Below are 24,894 nucleotides of genomic sequence, written 5' to 3'. Positions count from 1 at the left end.
CCTCACCCACTACCAATTGCCACTAAAAAATAACACAGATTTTGGGGCATCTGGGTGGCTCAATCGGTTAAGCATCTGCCTTCGGCTCAGGTCATGATCCCAGGGTCTTGGGATCAAGCCCTGCATTGGGCTCCCTGCTCAGCAGGGAGTCTGCTTCTTCCTCTCCCTCTGCCTGCATCTCTCTCTCTCTGTCAAATAAATAAATAGAATCTTTTTTAAAAAAAGTAACACAGATTTTGATGAGGCACAAATAGGAGCAGCAGGGGTAACTTATTAACTGATCCTGAAAAAGAAAAGGCTTTGAGGCTATTTCACACATTGAGTTCAAATTAACAAACTTTACTACCATGTTCCCAAGACTCAACCAGGAACTGGGGATCTGAAAATGAAAAAACCTGACTGTCACCCTGAATGAATGGACCATAAATAGTGGAAGACAAGCCTATGACAAAGATGATGTTTCCAGAAATGAAGGAACTAACTATTCTAGGAACTAAGAGTGAGGAGAGGCATTCCTCTGAATTTAGGGATCTATAAGTAAAATTTGAGATGGACCTAACAGGATAGTTAGAATTTTTCTACGTATAAAGGTAAGAAGGAGCACTCCAGATGTATAGATCAGCATGAATAAGGTAAAGAAGGGAAGAAAATAAATGGCCTGTATGGGGAATAGCAGATAGTCACTCATACGACTGAAATAAAATATAGCTCTAAGGAAGGGCCAGAGTTGCTGATGGACTACCAAAGGTCCACATCCTGGGTTCTGCAAACCATGGCTAGTGCCAAACGTCTGCGAAACAAAAATCTGACAATTTCAACAAAAATTGAACATAGCAACAGCTTATGACACCACCATGAAGAAGATTATAATTGTCAAGCAGAACAAGAACATCATCAAATCTAGTTCTTATATGTATTCCTTTACATTAAATTCATTAATGACTTAGCTGCCAGGCACCCTGCTAAGTATTAGGAACATAGAGCTGACTCCACTGCAGTCCCTGCCCTTGAGGAACCTAATAACTGCAGATTTCATTTGTGTATTCGTGTGTTGATTAGGCCTCCTAAAAACATGGTATTGGTTTATTGACAGCAAAGAAAGATAAATGACTTTTTATTTTAAAATTTTAAATACTTTTATTGTTACAGAAGCAGTCCATAAGCATTAGAAAATATAGAACCAGCAAAAACAAAAAGTAAAACATTTCTGGCACACCCTGAAATCATCACTGTAACACTTGGTTCATATCCTCTCACGTCTTCTTATATATACATATGTATTTTGCTCACAAAAATGTTTTCATATTGTTCACAGACATACTGTGTCTTGTAACCTGCTTTTTTCAGTCAATAATTTCCACTTTTCCATGTCAGTAAATGCTTCGAATACTCAGTACATATTCAAATTTTCCCATTTCAGCCAAAAATGTCCTTTACAGCTAATTTCTCCAAATCAGCCTTCCACTCAAGACCTTACATCGCATCTCCTGATTACATCCTTCCTGTCTCTTTTAATCCAGTGTAGTCCTTTTCTTATACTTCTGATTTGATGAAAAGACCTGGCCAGCTGTTCTGAAGGACAGTCCACCTCTTTTATTTGCCTGGTTATTTCCTTGTGATGTCATTTTACTGACATTTCCCTCTATCCTCTGTATACAACTGGAAGATCTAACTATAGTAGAAGCAAGGTAAACATTTTGGGCTAGAATACTTCACGAGTGGTAATATGTACTTTACGTTCCTTCACATCAGAATATACATTGTCCGAAAACCTGGTTGACCCACCATTAGTGATGATCAAATTGACCCCTGGACAATGGCCATAATTGAGGATTTTAGAGGGAAAGGGCAAAAGGAGAAACGGAATAGGGAAAGTGTGAATACAACTTGGCTACCTAAAGGAAGTAGGAAACCCAGCAGCAGGAGGTAGGACACGGAGGACATAAAACTGTGCTTCCCACTCTGACATCGCTCCGATTGTGACCAATCCTCTGATCTTGTTCTCATAATTAGGAAGGCAAAAACAGAAACAGAACGTTTTCCTTTATAAAACTGAGATGAGCTGAGCGGATGCGGGATTCAGCCCACAGACAGGCACCATCAACCTCTTTACAATCTGGGACAAGACCTACGAACGTGGAGAACAGAGAGCTGTTTGTATTCACCCTGCTCTTTTCAGTAGCAGCCCTTTCCCTGCCTCTGGCCACCAGGGGGAGCTACGACAAAGCAATGGTTCCTTCGGGCGAGTGGGAACGCGTCTGGATAAAGCTTGTCCAACTCAAGGATCCGTAGCAAGAGGCCGAGACTGGAGGAACTGTATTTCTGCAGTCTCGCGAGCACCAGTAAGCCCCTCCCCGCCCGCGCGTGTTCAGGCCCCTTCCGGTGATTTGCGGCAGGTGGCGCTGTCTGCGGCGTCACAGCGGCCGTGGGTGCCGCGGCGACGCTCTCCCGGCGGGCAGTGCGGCCCGGCTCTCCGGCGGCAGCGAGTGCCACGTCCCAAGTGCTACGCGGAGGAGCGGAGCGCGCGGGGGGCGGGGAGCAGCGCGGATCGACACTAATCGCCCGCCGCCATGGGGTCCTCGCAGAGCGTCGAGATCCCTGGCGGGGGCACGGAAGGCTACCACGTCCTTCGGGTAAGGGCTCCGACGACGGCTCGGGAAAGGCAGGCTGGAGGCGGGGTCCGGCCGCGGGAGGCAGAGGCCCCGACGGGCCCCTTCCCGGGACAGCTAGGCCCGACCCCGAAGAAGAGCGGCGGCCGCGGGCGCTGCCTTAACCGAGGCCGGTTCAGGAGGCCGCTCGCATCCCGCCTCCCCAGAGCGCTCCGGACGCGGGGTCCGCTGCACTGGGAGGACGGGGTGGAGCCTGGGCGGTAGCCGGCCACTTGATCGGAGGCGGCCCAGCCGGGGGGTGGGGGGCGGAGGGCGGAGGGACAATCTTTTTCTCGTTACGGCCTTCTCTGTCCCTTCTCTCTTAATTCTTAGCTTACAAAGTTAGGAAAGGTTTGGGGGCAAAGTCTGCAGAAAAGGTGATGGTGAAGGTAGCATTTGAGTTTTCTGAGAAAATGAAGCCTGGAGCTCGCAAGCTAGACGCGGGGGATGCGACGGCAAGTGTTAATTCACCTCGGCGCTTTCTGGATGTCCGGAAAAGCCAGTTAGGCAAACAAAATGAAATGGCCCAGAAGTAGGTTTGACGGACTTAAATTTACTTGATTTTGTAGGAGTTTTTCCTCTCCCGGGTCGCTCCCGACCTTTCCAACCCTCTTTTTCCACATTTCCTGGTGGGGGGGATCTTCCGTTCTGTTCTAAGGGTGTGGTGGAGATTGAGGTTTAAGGTAAAAGGTAATGGAGAGGAACTTCTAAAAAAAAAAAAAAAAAATCTAGGTAAACAAAGGAAAGCAGCCTCAGTCACCAGGATGGAGAAGCATAGTATCTCAAAAAACATTAGGTAAGGCCTTGCTTATGAGCAACCTAAGTTGTTGCAAAGCATGTGGGTTTTATAGAACTGGAAGTCTTTAAAAGTAGCATTGACGGTTATGTGGTGTGTCACCTGCGTGAGTGGTTAACGTGATGGATTGTCAGAAAAGTGGCCCCAATCTGTAGCACCATTTCAGGACGTGATAGAGTGTCACTAAATGTTAGCTGCTCACAGGCAAGAACATTTTCACTGAAAGTGAGAAACCGTACTTTCTGGTGCTTACAGTCATTTTCTGCCTTAGATCCCATGTTTTGGGGGAGACAACATTCTTTTTTTTTTTTTTTTTAAGATTTTATTTATTTGACAGAGAGACACAGCGAGAGGGAACACAAGCAGGGGGAGTGGGAGAGGGAGAAGCAGGCTTCCCACGGAGCAGGGAGCCCAATGCAGGGCTCGATCCCAGGACCCCGGGATCATGACCTGAGCCGAAGGCAGACGCTTAACGACTGAGCCACCCAGGTGCCCCTTGAGACAACATTGTTAAAGTGAATTACCCAGATATGGGTGTGATAGCACTGTGATTGATGACCTTTCTGATCTTTAGGATTATCATGTCTTGTTGCCTCTCCACTCTACTAAAAATCTCTTGAAGCCTCACTATTGGTGGGAAAGGATGATTTTCCTAGAAAATAAGCAAAGCATATTTCCTTCAGCTAAGCCAACCCCAAGAGCCACACCGGTGGGAGAAATTGAAGGAGAAATGTCAGATCCAAATGTAAAGTGAAAGTTCAGTGGCAGTACTTTTCTATTATCTGGTTTGATTTTGAGTATTCTACCCTGGGGTGTGATATCTGGTATTACCAGCTGATTCTCACAGTGGCTGATTGTGGCCATGAATCTTTGGGGATTCATGATATTTTAATGATACATGCACTCAGTAAAACAGCATACTTGAGTTTTTAAAAGTCTGTTAGAAAGATGTACACATCGAAAGGATTGCAATTGAATGGCTTCTATTAATGTCTATGTTCCATGCAAAATAAGTTGAAGTATGTTTTCTTTACATTGGTGCATCTTAGTAAATCAGCTCTCCTATATATTCAGTAGTGCAGATGTGTTATTAATCTATAAATCTGATTTTCAGAAGCACTAGGGACAACCTTCGTTTCCAGTCTGCATCTGGAGCATAAATGTTGCAAAAGATGAAATCTTACTCAGGTTTTATTAGAGGGCGCTTTAAAATAGTAATGACCATCTGGCTTAGGAGAATTTTTTAAATGTTTTAGAGTTCCTAACCCACACTGTCCTTGGTTTCCAGCTGTCTTTGTTTTTAGAGGGGAAAGTACTATGTTAAATCTGAACATAATAGAAAAATCTTCCTTTCATTTATTATGGCCTAAATATACAGTGATGTAGTTCACCGCTGGATTACTGAGCTTGTAAACTAGAATAAATATTGTAAGATAACCTTGGAAGAAAATCACTCATGTTAACACGTTCTAGAATGATTTCATTAGAAGTTTGTTTTCTTTAATAATCGATTCCCTGGTAATAAAAACTTGTTAGTAATAGTAATAAAAACTTGTTAGTAATAAAAACTTGTTTGGGTTTGAAATAATAATTATAGTGACATCCATGTCCACTGCTGTTTTATTATTATTTCCAAGTCCTTACAATTCACATAGATTGAAATTTACATTTTTTTCTATTTTCCATATCCATTGGTAGATTCTGCTTTTTCAGTTTTTTAGGGGACAGCCTTGAAGTAGTTTCAGATTCTCTGCTGTGAGCGGTGTACTTTCCTTTTTATGTATTATGCATTTATATATTGATGAACATTTTCAGGTTGTGATCATACTGTATATCCAATTCCCCATTCCTACCCTAGAAGTAACTACTGTAGTTTAAGTATCTTTTCAGAAAAGTTTTATGCCTGTAAAAGAATTCTGCCCCCCTTCACTCTTTCTGTTTCCTTTTGTAACTGTTGGAATCATAAGATACATACTGTTCCCCCCCCCCCCCCCGTCTTCTTATTTGATAATCATCTTGGCAGTCTTTCCATAGCAGCACATAGAGATCTGCCTCTTGGTTTCACTTAGCTCCGCAGTAGTTTGTTGTACCACAGTTTAAACAGCACCTCCTGGTGATGGACATTTAATTTTTCTAGTCTTTGCTGTCACCAGTACATGTTCACCTTAAATCCTACCTTTGTTTTCACTTAAAATGTACATTTTCCCAAATTATTGAATCTTAATGTTTATTTATACAAACGTTGATCTTCATTTTAGTAGATTATTATATTGTTTTCTGATAACACGTGTTCATTACAGATCTTTTAGATAAGTTAAAAAAGTATAACAAAGAATCTGAATTATAATTCTATCATCTAAAAGTAAATACTTCTGAAGTATTTTCCTGTGCTTAACCGTGCCGCTTAGCCATCTTTCACAAATATTTTGAATGATAGGACATATTCGAGTACAGTGTGGTCTGAAATTATCATAAGATGTTGGTTACTACCTAAATATCCAGTAGCTGAGGAACTGGTAAATAAATCAGGCCCTAACTGCAGATTGAAATGCCATATGTTCATGAAGATGGTATTTCACAGCACTCTGTGGCCGTAGGTCTGCCTCTCTGTGTGGGTGCATGTACAGTCGAGTGCCAGGAACATAAAGTGGAAAGGTAATAAGCCAGGATATTAAAAAGGATTATTGGTGAATGGTGACATTTTTATATTCCTTCTAAACTTCAGTATATTTTCTAAAATTTCCACAGTGGTCATGAAATATTTGTATATTCACAAAATAATTAAAAGATATTTATAAAAGGTGGACTCTTACTGGAAATTTTTAAATTTGTTCAGAAGCCTTCTTTTATTTGTTTTAATTTATTTGTTTATTTGAGAGAGAAAGAGCATGAGCAGGGGGATCGGCAGAGGGAGAGGGAAAAGCGGACTCCCCACTGAGCAGGGAACCCGATGCGGGGCTCAGTCCCAGGACACTGAGATCATGACCTGAGCCAAAGGCATACGCTTAACCATCTGAACCACCCAGGTGCCCCCAGAAGCCTTCTTTTAAAAATACCATTATAGTTCAGATTCCCTTATGCAATAAGTCCAATTCCATGTTCATCATGAGTACCACTTTTATTCCCACTCTCCAATCTTAACATCAGGCAGGAAAAATGTTAGCCAGGGCTTCTTAGTTTTGTTAGAAGTTACTAAAGTTGAAGTATGTTGAATACAGAATTCTTGCCTAGATTCTCTTTTAATGACTGTAAACCATATAAGGCCGTTTTCAAAATTACATTTTTGGAGTTGCCTCATTGATGCCCATTATAAGATTTGTTTCGAAATTTGAATATTCAGATTAATTGCATTCTACACTTAATATTCTTTGAGATGTGGGTTATCTGAGGACATTCTGGAACCAATGTTCACACCACTTTGGGGACATGGAAAATGTTATGTTCACTATTCCTTGTCATTTCCTTCAAGAGAGATTCTGAGATGATGGATGTTTTGAAGGAAAGGCCATTGAGATGAAGTATGTCTCCAGTATAATAATAGGCCTTTATCTCCAGAGCTGTTTGCTATAGACTGGGCAGCATTAAATACTCTTCTTAGAGGAGAAAGTGACAGTAGAATTATTTCCATAGAAAATGGAGGGTGCCTTGGGTAGCTCAGTCGGTTGGGCATTTGCCTTGGGCTCAGGTCATGATTCCAGCGTCCTGGGGTGACTCCCATGTTGGGCTCCCTGCTCAGCAGGGATTCTGCTTCCCTCTCTCCCTGTGCCCCTCCCCGATTCATGCTCTCGCTCTCAAATAAAATCTTAAAAAAAAAAAAAAAGAAAATGAAATACCTAGACATAGCTACTATTACATGGATCTGTCCTTTTTTTAATGGTGTCTCACTAATTTACATGAAATCCTGCAGGATTTCAACTTGGTACTTATTTTGAGAAAGGGAATTCCTAACATTTGATAGTCATAATTTTATCCACTAACACAGTGTTTCTTGAACTTTTTAAATTCATGCCCCATTTGAAAAACAAAAACCTCACTACTACCGTCTTCTCTCCTCACTCACTCTGAAAACAGTGGATATAAAAGGAAAACTTGGGTTATTTGGTGTTTTTCAAATATAAAGTTGTAATCGAAAGCTTTATAAACACCCACCTAAAGATTATGATCTCCCAAAATTGATCTCTCCTACTAAAAGACTATGAATACAGATGCTTGGCTGGCTCCGTCTACAGCATGTGACTCTCGATGTCAGGGTTGTGAGTTCGAGCCCCATGTTGGGCATTTGGGGCACCTGGCTATCTCAGTTGGTAGAGCATGTAATTCTTGATTCTGGGTTGTGGGTTTGAGCCCCACATTGGGTGTAGAGATTAGTTAAAGATAAAATCTTAAGGACTATGAAGTTGTTTAATAAACATTGTTTGAAATTCCTTTCAAGTGTAGGAATCAGATTATTTCAGTTTATAAATGCCATAGAATACAGTGAATGTATGTGAACCTTACACATTTTCAGGAATTGTAATTATCATTGAACATAAACTTTTCCTGATATTAATAAACCTTGAACAAATCAGTGTTACACTGTTTATGTACACTTTTATATTTTGTGATGAAGAGTGTTTCAGTGTATGGACTGTCATCCTCAGGATCCTTATTTGGGGAAACCTACTGTTGGTGTATAATTACAGTTTCTGTTCTGGTCAGTAAGTAGTAGAGTGCACAGCACTGGCTGTAGTGTTTTCTGGGTCAGATACTGACAGGGCTTTTTTAAATAATACCGCTGAAATTTTCATAAGAATAGAACTTAGGGAAAAAAAGAATTGACCTTAGAATAGCCATTAGTTTCAGTACATTTTGCTGGCTTTAATACTGTGCTAAAAGGATTATGTTATTTTGATTGATTTCCTTAATACTAATCTGAACTAGAAAATATTTATCTGTAAAGGTTTGATACGTACTTCAGTATATAACTGTAGATTGCCTTCAGAGGTGTGATTAAGTAAGATGGCTTTTTTTTTTTTCCTCCAAACAGCATGCAGAACCAAAATAGTTACTCTGAGAGACTAGACATTGTCCCTCTTGGCATTGCAAATAAATTTACTGCAGCATGAAGAGAATGATGCTAAGGGTTGTTTTTGTTTTAAGCACCGATGAGAGAACATTCCAGCACATAATCAGCAATAAGGAACCTTGTCACCTGGTAGACGTGAATATATTGAGAGACTTCAGAGTAGATCACCAGAGACCACTCTTGGGAATCACTGGATCCTAGTGTCAGCTCCATTGTTGTGTTTTCTTGGGCAAACCTTTGAACTTCTTTGAGCTCTATTATTTTTATCTGAAAAGTGAGGATAATAGTAGTGTCCCCTCCACCTTTTGTACTAAAAACCATATTAAATACTGTATATGAAATATTTTGAAAAGAATTGAGCACATTATTTTTTTTCTGGCCTGCTGCCACCTTATAGAAGGCCTCGCCCTTAAGCTTCTAGTGTTGTCACTGGGTATTCTGTAAGACTGATGAATCACAGACCCGTACCTCTGAAACCAATAATACATTATATGTTAATTAGAAAAATAAAATAAAGTAAAAAAAATAATAATTTAAAAATTAAAATTGGGAAATATGAAAAAAAAATAAAACAGTGAGGTCTACCTCATTGGTTATCCCAAGGATTAAATGAGATATTCCATAATAAAGCATTTAGCTTAGCATAGGGTCTGGAATATGATAAAGACTCAATAAATGTTAGCAGATGCTTTTATTACTAGCATCTGCATTATTGTATCACCCATTGAGAACCACTATTGTAGTGGCAGTACTGGTTAAAATAGACCTCTAAGCATATTGGGTAGCATTTACATTTACTTGATAATTCAGTAGCTACTTTTTGTCTGTGTACTTAACCCTATACTTTACTGCTTAAGTTTTGGGGCACCTGGCTGGCTCAGTTGGAAGAGCATGTGACTCTTGATCTTGGGGTTGTGAGTTCAAGCCCCACATGGGGTGTAGGGATTACTTAAATAAATCTTAAAAAAACCTAAAGCGTAAGTTTGGGATCAGATCTGACCCATTAATTTTATTTATTTGCCTGCTAATTTTTAAGGATCCTCATTTTTAAGGAAATTTTGTCTTTTTTAAAAGTTAGGTGGGTACCAGTGTCCTTTTCATTGCTTAGCATCACAGTGATACTAAACACATTAATTAAAAATTCTAAAAGAGTATGTAATTAAAATACTGTTGTTGGGTTTGATCTACACTGTAGAAGCTATAGGTAGCTTAGCGGCAGTTAGACTTATTTCATGGGGAGTCATTCAGTTTTAGAAACTGTCTTCTCAACCTCCTCACTTTATAGCTAAAGAAAAGGAGCACAGAAGGATTATTGCCTAAGGTCACGCAGCAAGTTTTCGTTCCCTAAGAAACCAATACCTAAGTTGGTATTTGAAGATTATAAAATTTGGTGACAGGTTGTCAGAATTTTTGCTTCTTTTAGAGTAGACTTCAGTTTCTTTCAACAACATTTTCCTGATACACAGACCTTTTCTAAGTTATTGTATGCTGATAGGTTTTAATGTCCTTTTAGTTACCATTAGAATTTTATTTCAAATTGCTTCATATGTTATAAATTACATCATAGGGTCAGTCAGAAAAAACATGCTCTCTGAGTTATTTTGGTAGAACATGTGAGAATGTTTTAGCAAGTAAAGCTTTGAACTCTTCTGGTCAAAATAATTTCCACATATTTATGTCAAGAAAACTGGTCCTTTTCAGACATAGAAGAGCTCCCCCGCCCCACTCCAAAAGTGCCTTTTTTATAACTGAAGGATTTAGGGTTTATTTTTATCATATCACATTCCCAAGTCTTTTCCCATCATTTTGATCACCCAGGCATATACGTATAACATGAGGCTTTGTGTGTATAGTTGGAATGAGTCATCATTGATACTTGGATTGAACTTGATTTTTAGTCTTACTTAACATCCCTGCTGTTTTTAAAAATAGTACAAAAGTGAGAGTGTTGACATTAAATTGAGAGTTAGAGGAGATGATGGTGTAGACAAAAAGTCATTCAGAGGAACTTAACTACCTTTTATATGTGAAGGAATTGGTGGTGCAGTAATAAAGAGGAGACAGTTACATATTCCATTGAGCCCATTTTATGGAAACATCTCCATGGTTAGAAAACTTAAGAGAAATAATTCACATACTAGCCAGAAGTGTGAGTAAGTGTATCTTTGTGTATCACCTTATAAAATGCCTACTTTGATGATATCCTGCGTTCTGAAAGTAGCTTCACAATCTCTTTTCTGTGTTACATTAAGGTGGCAGTTCTGTACTCCTCAGCTGGAAGTATATAAATGACTGATGGAGTTGAGAGAACGTCTTCCCCTGAATCCACCCAAACTTTTCTTCCCTTCTACTGTGCTGTCCCTCTGTCCCCAAGCCAAGATTTAAAAGAGAGAGCGGTTCATGTAAAATGACCCAAACCTAGTATAAAGTACTATTGCACTTTTAATCCCAGAAGAGATGGATGCTTCATTGGAAAGCAACCAGTATAGAACAATTAGGTCTGTACACAAAGAAAAATCCATGCTAAATCTGGTAAAACTTTCCAGTGATCCAGGATCAGAAGGTGAGAGAAAAGCCAAAAGTTCAATTGCATTTATTACCTGGAGGTTGTTTGGACAAAACAGTTAATGGTATCTCTTAGGGCTGTTTTTCAAACTTTATTACAGATCAAAGTAAGAAACTTACTTTCCATTGCAACTGGTGTATCCTACTACATTTCATGCAAAATAATGACTGTTATTAAGTCATGAGTTTTTTATATTTTATCTATTCTGATGTTTTCTTATTTTGATGTTTGTTCTATAATGACCCACTAAATTAATTTCAGAGCCCTGAAACTCCCTGGAGTAGTTGAATGACACCACTTTAAGAAGAATTTATATATAGTTGGTGATTCTAAGTCCAGCTTCTAATCATGGATGCTAATTTCTTTTTTTTATGCTAATTTCTTTTTATGTAATGGGGATGGATACCCCTTCACTGTGCAGTTTCTGTCATAGGTTCTCATTTTTTGCTTCTTGAGTAAAAGGTTTTGTCTTGCTTATTGTACCTGTTTTTTCTAGAGTGTTTATGAAGGAAGTATTTCTTTCATGTTGTGATTTTTATATTGGTAAGATAACCTCCAAATTTAAAGTTCAACTCCTGTAAGTGCCAGTAATTGTGTTCATAATTTATTCTACCTGTCCGTGTTTTGGTAACATTTATTTTTGTCATTCATTTGTAAGCATAACTACTCTTTAGTATTTTCACCTGCTGTATGATATTTCTTAATTGTTCAAAGTAAACCATGAGGCCTGAGAAGAATTGGAAAAAGTGGAACTTAAGCATGCTTGTTAGAACTCTCAGGGAATGGATTTGTGTAGAGTCAATTTCTTACTTCAAATGGATTATTTACTGCTTTTAGTATCAAGAATGTTATATGCGAGTCTGTTTGTAAAATGTATTTCATGCTTCCCATCATCATTGACAGATGCTAAATATATTTTAGCCTCTTCATATCTTAATTGTTGTGATGACATCCATATGCTGTATTATATTTGTATTGGAATACAAATCATGTCCTTAGCACCTAGACTGTTGGTGTCCAGTACGGTAGCCTCTAGCCATATATGGCTGTTTAAACTTAGATGTAAATTATTTAAGTTAAATGAAGTTAAAAATTCAGTTCCATGGTCACAAAGCCACATTTCATGTGTGGCTAGTGGCTACTGTATTTGGACAGCACATGTACAGATTTCTATAATTGCAAAAACTTCTAAAAACAGCTTCAAGGCAGAGAACTTTTTTTTAATCTGCATTCCCTAAAACAAGACACAATCACAACTTTTTTTTTTTTTAAGATTTATTTATGAGAAAGAGAGAGAGTGTGCCCATGGGATGGGGAATCTCAAGCAGATTCCACACAGGGCATGGAGCCTGACACGGGGCTTGATCTCACAACCCTGAGATTATGAACTGAGCCGATTTAAGAGCCAAACCTTAACCGACTGAGCCACCCAGGCACCGCACAATTAAACCTTTTTCATAAGTGCATAGTACATACTCACTATGTAGAATTTGGTAAGTGGCTTAACACTGGTGCTTTTTCTTACTTTTGGTTTTTGAGTTTTGAAATTTTTATTCTCATTTTCTGCCAGCTATAATTTTTTGCTAAAATCAAGTGGCAGTAGCATCTCTTTCAGTTCTTTTGGCTATTCTCAGTCTATTGGTGGCTTGGAAATCAAGTAGCCAAACGATGTAAATGTAAATAGACTATAAAGAGTGGTCCTGAAACTAAGAGCATCCTACTAAAGAATGAATGGATCAACCAGGAGATTAAAGAAGAATTTAAAAAATTCATGGAAACCAATGAAAATGAAAACACAACTGTTCAAAACCTTTGGGTTGCAGCAAAGACAGTCCTAAGAGGGAAGTATGTATATAGCAATACAAGCCTTTCTCAAGAAACAAGAAAGGTCTCAAATACACAACTTAACCTTCTACCTAAAGGAGCTGGAGAAAGAACAACAAATAAAGCCTAAACGCAGCAGGAGAAGAGAATTGATAAAGATTAGAGCAGAAATCATGGAAATAAAAACCAAAAGAACAGTAGAACAGATCAATGAAACTAGGAGCTGGTTCTTTGAAAGAGTAAGATTGATAAACCCCTGGCCAGACTTATCAAAAAGAAAAGAGAAATGACCCAAATAAATAAAAATCGTGAATGAAAGAGGAGAGATCACAACCAACACCAAAGAAATACAATTATAAGAGCATATTATGAGAAACTATATGCCAACAAATTAGGCAATCTGGCAGAAATGGATGCATTCCCAGAGACGTATCAACTACCAAAACTGAACCAGGAAGAAATAGAAAACCTGAACAGACCCATAACCAGCAAGGAAATTGAAGCAGTAATCAAAAATCTCACAAACAAGAGCGCAGGACCAGATGGCTTCCCAGGGGAGTTCTACCAAATATTTAAAGCAGAACTAATACCTATTCTTCTGAAGCTATTTCAGAAAACAGAAATGGAAGGAAAACTTCCAAACTCTTCCTATGAGGCCAGCATTACCTTGATCCCAAAACCAGACAAAGACCCCACCAAAAAGGAGAATTACAGACCAATATCCCTGATGAACATGGATGCAAAAATTCTCATCAAGATACTAGCCAATCAGATCCAGCAGTACATTAAAATGATTATTCACCACAACCAAGTGGGATTTATTCCTGGGCTGCAGGGGTGGTTCGACATCTGCAAATCAATGTGATACACTACATAAATAAAAGAATGATGCAGAAAAAGCATTTGACAAAGGACAGCATCCTTTTTTGACTAAAACTCTTCACAGTGTAGGGATAGAGGGAACATACCTAAATATCCTAAAAGCCATATATGAAAAGCCCACATGAATATCATTTTCAGTGGGGAAAAACAGAACTTTTCCCCTAAGGTTAGGAACAAGGCAGGGATGTCCACTCTCACCACTGCTGTTCAGCATAGTACTAGAAGTCCTAGCCTCAGCAATCAGACAACAAAAAGAAATAAAAGGCTTCCAAATCAGCAAAGAAGAAGTCAAACTCTCACTCTTTGCAGATGATATACTCTATGTGGAAAACCCAAAGACTCCACCCCAGAATTGCTAGAACTCATACACGAATTCAGCAAGTGGAGGACATAAAAATCAATGCACAGAAATCAGTTGCATTTCTATACACTAACAATGAGACAGAAGAAAGATAAATTAAGGAGTCGATCCCATTTACAATTGCACCCAAAACCATGTGATATCTAGGAATAAACCTAACCCAAGAGGCAGAGGATCTGTACTTAGAAAACTATAGAACACTCACGAAAGAAATTGAGGAAGACACAAAGAAATGGAAAAATATTCCATGCTCATGGATTGGAAGAACAAATATTGTTAAAATGTCTGTGTTACCTAGAGCAATCTACACATTCAGTGCAATCCCTATCAAAATACCATCAACTTTTTTCAGCTGGAAAAAATAATCCTAAAATTTGTATGGAACCAGAAAAGATCCTAATAGCCAAAGGAATGTTGAAAAAGAAAAGCAAAGCTGGCGGCATCACAATTCCGGACTTCCAGCTCTATTACAAAGCTGTCATCATCAAGACAGTATGGTACTGGCACAAAAATAGACACATACATCAGTGAAACAGAATAGAGAGCCCAGAAATGTACCCTCAACTCTATGGTCAACTAATCTTTGACAAAGCAGGAAAGAATATCCAGTGGAAAAAAGCCCCTTTAACAAACGGTGTTGGGAAAATTGGACAGCCACATGCAGAAGACTGAAATGACCATTTTCTTACACCATACACAAAAATAGACTTAAAATGGATGAAAGGGGGCGCCTGGGTGGCTCAGTCGTTAAGCGTCTGCCTTCAGCTTGGGTCATGATCCCAGGGTCCTGGGATCGAGCCCCGCATCGGGCTCCCTGCTCCGCGGGAGGCCTGCTCCTCCCTTTCCCACTCCCACTGCTTATATTCCCTCTCTCGCTGTCAAATAAATAAAATCTTAAAAAAAAAAAAAATGGATGAAAGACCTCAATGTGAGACAGGAATCCATCAAAATCCTAGAGGATAACAAAGGCAGCAACCTCTTCAACCTTGGCTGCAACAACATCTTGCTATCAGGTCTCCAGAAGGCCAGGGTAACAAAGGCAAAAATGAACTATTGGGACTTCATCAAGATAAAAAGCTTTTGCACAGCATAGGAAACAGTCAACAAAACCAAAAGACAACTGACAGAATGGGAGAAGATACTCGCAAATGACTTAGCAGATAAAAGGCTAGTATCCAATATCTATAAAGAACTTATCAAACTCAACACCCAGAGAACAAATAATCCAATCAAGAAATGGGCAGAAGACATGAAGAGACATTTCTCCAAGAAGACCTCCAAATGGCTGACAGACACATGAAAAAGTGCTCAACATCACACATCAGGGAAATGCAAATCAAAACCACAATGAGAGAGGGGCGCCTAGGTGGCTCAGTCATTAAGCATCTGCCTTTGGCTCAGGTCATGATCCCAGGGTCCTGGGATCAAGCCCCACATCGGGCTCCTCCCACTCCACGGGAAGCCTGTTCTCCCTCTCCCACTCCCCCGGCTTGTGTTCCCTCTCTCGCTGTGTCTTTCTCTGTCAAAAAACAAAAAACACAATGAGATGCCACCTCACACGGTCAGAATGACTAAAATTAACAAGTCAGGAAATTTCAAGGGAACCCTCTTACACTGTTGGTAGGAATGCAAGCTGGTGCAGCCACTCTGGAAAACAGTATGGAGGTGCCTCCAAAAGTTGAAAATAGAGCTGCCCTATGACCCAGCAATTGCACTACTGGGTATCTACCCCAAAGATAGAAATGTAGTGATCCGAAGGGGTACCTGCACCCCAGTGTTTATAGCAGCAATGTCCATAGATAGATGAATGGATAAAGAAGATGGACTTATTACTCAGCCATCAAGGAAAAAAGATAAAATCTTGCCATTCAGCAATGTGGATGGAACTAGCAGGTATTATGCTAAGCAAAATAAGTCAATCAGAGAAGGAATTATCATATGATCTCACTGATATGTGGAATCTAAGAAACAAAACAGAGGATCATAGGGGAAGAGAGGAAAAAATAAGACAAAACCAGAGAGGGAGACAAACCATTAAGAGACATTGGGGAGGGTATGTGCTATGGTGAGCGCTGTGAAGCATGCAAGACTGTTGAATCACAGATCTGTACCTCTGAAGCAAATAATACATTATATGTTAAAAAAAAGGGGGGGGGAAGAATGAAGGGGGGGGAATCAGAGCGGGAGACGAACCATGAGTGACTATGGACCCTGAAAAACAAACAGGGTTCTAGAGGGGAGGGAGGTGGGAGGATGGGTTAGCCTGGTGATGGGTATTAAAGAGGGCACATTCTGCATGGAGCACTGGGTGTTATGTGCAAACAGTGAACCAGGGAACACTACATCAAAAACTAATGATGTATGGTGATTAACATAATAAAAAATATATATATATTTAAAAAAAGAGACTCTTAAGCATAGGAAACAAACAAGGTTGCTGGAGGGGAGGGGGGGATGGGGTAACTGGGTGATGGACTGTAAGGAGGGCATGTGATGTAATGAGCACTGGGTATTATATAAGGCTGATGAATCACTGGACTTTATATGTGAAACTAATAATACATTATATGTTAATTGAGTTTAAATTTAAAAAAAAAGAGTGATCCTGAAATACTCTGAAGAAGAATGAGCATTAGAGTAAGTTAATTTGTGGCCTTTGCACTAACTACTCAGTTCTTTTAGATTCAGTTGCTGGCTTTCAAACTGTGTTCTTTGTAGGTGAAATATTGGGTATGTTCTTAGGTTGTAATAATTTCATTTCTGCTTTTTGGATAGAGGGAATATATGTTAAAGCTTTTTAAAGTGCATGTAAGTGTACAGCCTGATGAATTTTCACAAACAACAGTAACCAACATCCATCCCTTTCCAGGCACACTGACTACCGACCAGCCCCCAGAGTGTATACTGTCCTGATTTCTAACAGCGTAGATTAGTTTGACCTGTTCTTAGCTTTATATAAATGGAATCATATGTACTCATTTGTGTCTGGCCTCTTTTGCCCCAGTACTGCTTATGAAATGTGTATTGTTGTAGGTTTCTCATTTTATTAATATATTTTATGCCATTGAGAGAATATACCAGGATTTATTTATGTATTCTGTTGTTCGTGGGCATTGTGTAGTTTTTAGTTCAGGGCTAGTACAAATAGTGCTGCTGTGAACATTAACTGTGTTGGAGAACATATATGTACCCATGTATTTTTCTTGGGTATACTGAAGAGTGCAGTATTCGGTCAAATATTTCAATATTAACAGATATTGCCAAATAGTTTGCTCATTATAGTCTCACCAGCAGTAATTGAGGTTTCTGATTGTTCTTTATCATCACTAACAGTATTTTCCATCTTTTTCATTTTGGCCATTCTGGTTAGGTGTGTAGTGGTATCACATTGTGGTTTTAATTTGCATTTTTTTGATGACTGTTGAAGTTGAGCATATTTTCATATTTATTGGCCACATCAGTATCCTTTTTCCTTAGGATCAACTAAAATCTTTCTCCATTTCCCCATTAGATTATGTGTAGGGTTTTTTGGGGGTTTTTTTTTTTTTTGGTAGCTTCATTGAGATAAGATTTACCTACCATCAAATTCAACCTTTTAAAGTAGTATATTCACAGTTACACAATCATCATCAATAGCTAATTCCAGAACCTTTTTATTACCCCCAGAAAGAAACACTGTACCCATTAGCAGCTATTTCCCATTGCTCCTACCCCTGGCCCCTGGCAACCACTAATCTACTTTCTGTTTCTGTGGATTTGCCTTTTCTGGACATTTCATATAAATGGAATCATACAATCTGTGGTCTTCATGATTTAGCATAATGTTTTCAAGGTTCATTCATGTTGTAACATGAATACTTCATTCCTTTATATTGCCAAATAATATTTCATTCTTTGAGTGTACCACATTTTGTTTATTCATTCATCAGTTAAGGGACATTGGGTTGTTTCTACTTTCTGGCTCCTATGAATAACGCAACTATGAAATTTGTGTACAGGTTTTATGTGCACATGCTTTCATTTCTCTTGTTTATATATCTAGGAGTAGAATTGCTGGGTCATACGATAACTCATTAACATTTGAGGATCTGCCAAACTGTTTTCACAGTGACTGCACCATTTTACATTCCCACCATTAATGTATGAGGGTTTGTTTCCAACCCTTGTTGTTGTCGTTATTTTAGCCAACCTTGTGGATGTGAAGTCCTATCTCATTGTGGTTTTACTGTCTCTTTCTTAATGATTTGCAGTAGTTCTAAATCTGTTCTGAATACAGTTCCTTTGTTGGATGTGTACTTTATCTTTTCAGTGTCTTAATTGTGTCTTTTGATGAGAAGTTTGTAATTTTAGTATAGTTTAGTTTATAAATTTTTTTAGTTTATGGTTAGTGCTTTTTGTATCCAGTTTAAGAAGTCTTTTCATATTTGAAAATCTCAAAGATACTCTCTTATGTATTTCTCTAAAGGCTCTGTCATTTTACCTTTATGGTTTTATTTTTTTGTTCTTTTTTGTTTTATTATTTGATCTTCAAATCTGTTCATCTGGAATTGATTTTTAAGAGACACATTTTAAAAGATGGTTTCTCTCCTCTTGCTAGTTAACATTTTATGTCTTTTCTTTCCTTTTTTTTTTTTAAAAGGGATGAAAGACAATACATGGTTAGAAGAATAATGTGGGTCCAGGAATTCGTTGGTTATAAAGATTTGCCCTCAGGTGGTGATTATGGAGTTAGGAAGAGGAGTTTAAGATTTGTAGGACTCCTGGGGTGCCTGCCTGGTTCAGTCAAAAGAGTATGCGACTCTTGATCTTGGGATCCTGAGTTCCAGCCCCATGTTGGTGTAGAGATTACTTAAATAAATAAACTTAAAAAAAAAAAGATTTCTTCCAAGCATCAAACATGCCAGGTACACCATAAAAAAAAAAAAAAAAAAAAAATTTGTAACACTCCTATCATATGTCAGAGTCTTATTAGCTCAGTGTTTTATAATGTCAGCTCAGCGTTTCATGATCTCATTCAATCTCTGTGGTATTCTTGTAAAGTAGATGACATTATCCTTTACTTGAAAATGAAAAATCTGAGGCCCAGAAAGATAAATATACTTTCCCACGCTCACACAGCTAATAAGTAGGTAAAATCATGCCTCAAAACCAGAGTTTGAGGCTCTAGAATTCTGTTATCTTTTCATTGTGCATTTTTTCAAAATCTTGTAAAATCTTAACTATTAAACTTTCCAATTTAACCTGTTCATCTTAAATTGCTGTAATATTTGGCCCAATAATAAATGCTAAATGACCAGGTAGGTAGATAGATGGGTTTTGTTTTGTTTTTTTAATTTAAGGTGGTTTGAAGGAAGCTGGCAATGAATCAACAATTGAAAGATACTAGATATTAGAGTGGACAGAAAGAATTGAAGTAATGATATGATGCTTGAAAGATTGGGTGCCTAAGAGATTCTTGGTAGTGGATATTATTGCCAGAGAAACTTACCTGTGTGGATGTTTAATTTGCTGTGTTGTAGATATTATTTTCCATGCTATGAAATGTAGGAAGTTTCCTTTAAGTGTATTAGGGCCAAAGAGAACATTTTCTAGGGCTCCCTCTGCTGGCTTTCTATTGGTAATTAAGATACCTAGTTACCAGCATAATGCTGGTACAAATGATGTAAATAATTTAGGAAAGAAATTAATTTCAACGTCCATTAGAGGAGATCCATGTTTGTAGCAAATGCAAATAGAAAAATAAAATTAGAGAAAGGATTATTTAAGCTTATTATTTTTAGAATTCGTATTTGGCTATTGAATCTCTTTTGAGTTACGGGGAAGAATACTTCTAATGGTATTGGAAACTTTCCATTTTAAACAAATAGTGGTAAAACTTTATACTCGGAGGGTGGCATGATAAGCGTCAGTGTGTGGGATCAACTTTCTCAGTTGGTGGTAACATTACAAAAGTACTATCTTTGGCCCTTTTTAACTAAAAGATAAACTTTTGGCAGCCTCAGTGGAAAATTCTGAAACTGATCAAATGGACTGGTTGGTTTCTAGAAAAAATGGTCATTTGGAAATATTCAGAGAGTTAGATGATTAGATAAGGACCTTACTAAATGAGAAACTCCACCGTGAGGGGGCTCCATGGATCTATGGTAATTATCCTCTTTTCATACCCAAGGCATTTCACACCTACTTGCTAGGCACCTAATAGGCATTTCACACCCCAGCTAGCAGTGACTTGACCTCACTTTTCTTCTCATAATAGCTCCAGCCAGCCACCGTTTCCCTTTCAGAGTTGCCTTTTGAGGAGAAATCTGCCTGCCACTTTGAGTTCTAGACGTTTTGCTTGGTAATACGTAGAATATAAAATTTCCCCCATTTAAGAAAACTGAATATAAAGAAACTAAACAAGCATGTGCTGATTATTTTCATTAGAGCTAAATAATAAATCCCTTTGATATTTAACTTAATTTTCAAAAGTGATGTAGTCCCAAATTTGCAGGAAAATTTATGTAAAGCAAGATTAAACAGTTTTAGTAAGTTAAGCATTGAACCATCTTTATGATGGACAACTATTTCTTACTGTAACAAATGAAGAAGACCTAGTTTTGCTTCTTTAGAAGCAATGATAGTGTAATTTGGTTTTAAATAAATAAAAGGTAGCCTTAGTCCAAGAAATAATGAATGTATTATTATTCCAAGCTTAAGTATCATTAGTCCAAGAAGTTTGGTATTAGAAGGACAGATTCTGGGAACAGTATGGGTTTCATTTTGAAAGCATTAAAATGATTTGTTACTGTTTAGATAGCTACAGATTTATGTATGGATGAATGTGTATATCATTTGTGTAACTTCAGAACTGACTCTTAGAACTGTTAGGACTGTTATAGATCATCAGCCTGCAAATATCAAGGCAAACCTGGTTTTCATAGGATAGTTTTGACAGTACAAAATAATGTCAGTCAGAACAAAAAGTCCTTAAAACATGAAAATATTTCAGAGAAAATGCAAAGTGTGTTGTATAAACTTTTTGCTGTTCTGTTCTGTCATATTACTACTCTTAATAGCTCCTAATATTTTTATTACTGTAAATTTAGAAAATTTAATAGTTAATTTTAGTCCATTTCAAATTTGGGATGCTAAACATTTGAGTTGTTGAGAATCTAAGTAATCTTAGTCTTCCATTTAAAGTCCCCTCTAAGTCTGGCTCCATGCTTTCTTTCCAGCCTTCTTGCTGGACTAATAGATGTAAGATACACTTCCGAGTTTAACCTCTACCATGAGCCAGCAGGACCACAGGCAAGTCATGGGATGGTTTCTTCACCTGTACATAAAAGAACTACACAAAATCTGGTTTTAGCACTTTATTTGGAGAAACCGTTTGAGAATCTAATGAAAGCTGTCGATCTTTATACCCAGAAAACTGCTGATTCATACAAAATGTTGCATATAATTTCAGGAGCTGCAGTATTCCCCTGAAGCCATCCACACAGACTTCAGTTTAAAGATCCCCTGGATTGTAGGTTTTCTGATTTTCAAAATCTGTAATTCTGTATTTCTATCCCACACCATCCTCTTGTCTAGCTATACTGTATTAACCTCATGTTTTCAGACTCCTGGATTTTTACTCATTATTTCAACTTTCAGATGTCCTTTCTTATCCCCTTATCCATCCTCACCTTTAAAACCCTCGACTTAAAACACAGTTCAGATGTCTTTTTTTTTTTTTTTTTTCTGTGAAGCTTCTTCAGTCAGAATTAATTTTCTCCTTGGAACTTCGTACCTCCGTTATAGCCCTTAAACTCGTTGGTCTTGTATTACAGTTTATTAGAGGGCTGTGTGTCCTCTGTCTTCCCTTCCTCTTCTTATCTTGTCCTTAATAGATGATGAATATCTTGACATAAGCAGCTATGTTCCTATTAGTTTTGTAATTGAATGGTGCCTTACTAGTAGTAGTAGTGGAATAAATGCTTGCTAAATTAATTTGACTTTTTCACTCAGTTGTGATGACTGTCTGTTATGTCATGTGCTATATCCTGGGAAGGTTGCCCCTGCCCCCCCAAAAGTAGGTGGTGTGAAATAGAACCATAGAGAACCTCCTATATTGGATGAATTTAAAGAATGGGTAGAATTTAGGGAGGTGCAAGGGCATTATCTGGGAGAGATGAAGAGAAATGAGAGAACTCGTGTGTTTTACCTATATTTCCTTATTAGTGAAATTAATCTATTTTTGCTGAAAATAGATAGGTATTAAAATTTAGCTTACAATTATTAATTAAGCTCTATATTTTACATTTTTGGCACTTTTGTTTTCACAGGTACAAGAAAATTCCCCAGGACATAGAGCTGGACTGGAGCCATTCTTTGATTTTATTGTTTCTATTAATGGTTCGAGATTAGTAAGTTAAACTTTTTGTAGTTTTGACTATAATATTTTGTAATCTTTTAAAAATGGAATTTTTCAGGGGCACCTGGGTGGCTCAGATGGTTAAGCGTCTACCTTCGGCTCAGGTCATGATCCCAGGGTTCTGGGATCGAGTCCCACATGGGGTTCCCTGGTAGGCGGGAAGCCTGCTTCTCCCTCTGCCTCTCTCTCTCTTTCTCACTCTCATGAATAAATAAATAAAACATTTTTTTTTAAAAATGGAATTTTTCAGATTATCTGGGGTGGATATTAGTTATAAACATTATATGGCATATGATACCAGTTTATAAAAACTATGTAAGGAGACATGAAAATGTCAAATATAGAATACTATACCTCACCCTTCAGTGATTATCTTAGGAGAATGAAATAGCTCCTGATATTTTTATTAGGAGACTTTTTATATGTTGAATATTTAGGTTTTTTTTTTAAGTAGAAATAAGATGAAAAAGTTTGCCTTTTCAATGATTTCAGACCTTTGTATGCTTGGATTAGTAAAGACTCCTCAAATAACATATCAGTTTGCTTGGAGCTTAATTTCATGATATATAAATAATGCTTTTAGAACCAAATAGGTATGTTCCAAAAGTACAGACTTAAAACCACCTTTTATAAGTTGCTTCAGTTTACTTGTAGTAAAGTCTTGAAGGAAAAGAATTATAATTTCAGCAAAGGAAATTCTTATGACAGTGGCTACTTGGTTTTGTTTTGTTTTTTTACAGCAGTTTTAAGTCTTCATTATTTATCAGCATCTCCTGCATAATGGCCTTTATTCATTTATGTAATGAAATATTTAATGTGCTACTTCCCATTTTTCTTTCCTGCCAGTTCCTAATAAATGAATAAAGTGTATATTTAGGAGTGCTGTCCAAAATTACACCACAACTTCAGCAGATGTTTTAGATTTTAAAATCAAAGTCATACCAACTCTCTTAGTAATATGACTTCTTGTGGAGTATTTTGGTTTTTTAGCACTAAAGCCCTAGATCACTTCAAACAATGTTGGGTTGCAAAATCCATAATCCATAGTCAGCTATTAGAAAAAGTCTGAAGTTGGTAACATGGAGGAGTTGTTCCTAGTTTTCGACATTCTTCAAGGAACATTTGAATGTCAATGGCAGCTTTACCTGTTGGATGTTTTATTTATGTTATTAATATTACTCCCATAGGGCCATAGGATGCTTAAGCTAATTAACATTAATTTTTTTCATTTATTAAGAAAAATTATTTCTATGTATTCACAGAATAAAGATAATGACACTCTTAAGGATCTACTGAAAGCAAATGTTGAAAAGCCTGTAAAAATGCTGATCTACAGTAGTAAAACACTGGAGCTGCGAGAGACGTCCGTCACACCCAGCAATATGTGGGGCGGCCAGGGCTTGCTGGGAGTGAGCATTCGTTTCTGCAGCTTTGATGGGGCAAATGAAAATGTTTGGCATGTATTGGTAGGTATTAACCATGAGCTGTTACTTATAGTTTACGAAACGAAGTAGAAGGGTGCTGTCTTCATCTAAGTTGGATTGTAGAGGTATTATTATTATTAGGCTATTTTTGGTTTTTGAAAATTAGAATTCATTGCTGTGGGTTAACAGATTTTAAAAATTTAGGAAAAAGCAAATATAGATGCCTAAGAACTATTTTTCTAGTGATTCATCCATTAGAAGGAGAAATGTCAAAGCAGATAGCTACAGATAGCTAAAATAATATTTTATATTTTTATTAAGTATGTGATTTTTATGTTTGTGATTTAGATATGTATTTTCTATAGTTTCTGATATCTGACATGTCTAACAAGATAGAAATACAAGGGTTTGGGCACCTGGGTGGCTCAGTTGGTTAAGCGACTGCCTTCGGCTCAGGTCATGATCCTGGAGTCCCGGGATCGAGTCCCGCTTCGGGCTCCTTGCTCAGCAGGGAGTCTGCTTCTCCCTCTGACCCTCCTCCCTCTCATGCTCTCTGTCTCTCCTTCTCTCTCTCAAATAAATAAATAAAATCTTTAAAAAAAAAAAAAAAAAGAAATACAAGGGTTTTATGGGGTACCTGGGTGGCTCAGTCAGTTAAGCGCCTGCCTTCGGCTCAGGTCATGATCCTGGAGGCCCAAGATCGAGCCCCGCATCGGGCTCCCTGCTCAGTGGGGAGTCTGCTTCTCCCTCTGCCTCTGCCCCTGCCCCTCACTGCTCAAGTCTGCTGCTCCCTTTGCTCCTCACCCTGCTTGTGCTCTCTCAAATGAACAAAAGAAAATCTTTAAAAAAAGAAAGAAAGAAAGGAAAAGAAATACAAGGGTTTTTTTAAATCACTAAAATTAAGGACTGTGAACTGTAAATTTGGAAGAT

At 38.0% G+C, this 24,894-nt stretch overlaps 1 protein-coding gene across 1 annotated transcript in view; it reads left to right on the top strand.

Annotated features, from left to right (window-relative positions):
- Window positions 1-2,447: 2,447 nt before the first annotated feature.
- GORASP2 (golgi reassembly stacking protein 2) overlaps window positions 2,448-24,894 on the top strand; it is a 36,637-nt gene continuing 14,190 nt past the window's right edge. Inside the window, exons 1-3 of the mRNA XM_035007797.1 lie at window positions 2,448-2,633; window positions 22,452-22,532; window positions 23,803-24,006. Of these exons, the coding sequence (XP_034863688.1) occupies window positions 2,571-2,633; window positions 22,452-22,532; window positions 23,803-24,006 (348 nt within the window). The 5' untranslated portion in view covers window positions 2,448-2,570. The remainder of the gene's footprint in view (window positions 2,634-22,451; window positions 22,533-23,802; window positions 24,007-24,894) is intronic.

The sequence above is a fragment of the Mirounga leonina genome, unplaced genomic scaffold, assembly GCF_011800145.1.
Source record: "Mirounga leonina isolate KUSES-001 unplaced genomic scaffold, KU_Mleo_1.0 Mir_151, whole genome shotgun sequence".
Lineage (NCBI taxonomy): Eukaryota > Metazoa > Chordata > Mammalia > Carnivora > Phocidae > Mirounga > Mirounga leonina.
The sequence above is the reverse complement of the archived record's forward strand: the minus strand, read 5'-3'. Positions and strand labels throughout refer to the sequence as shown.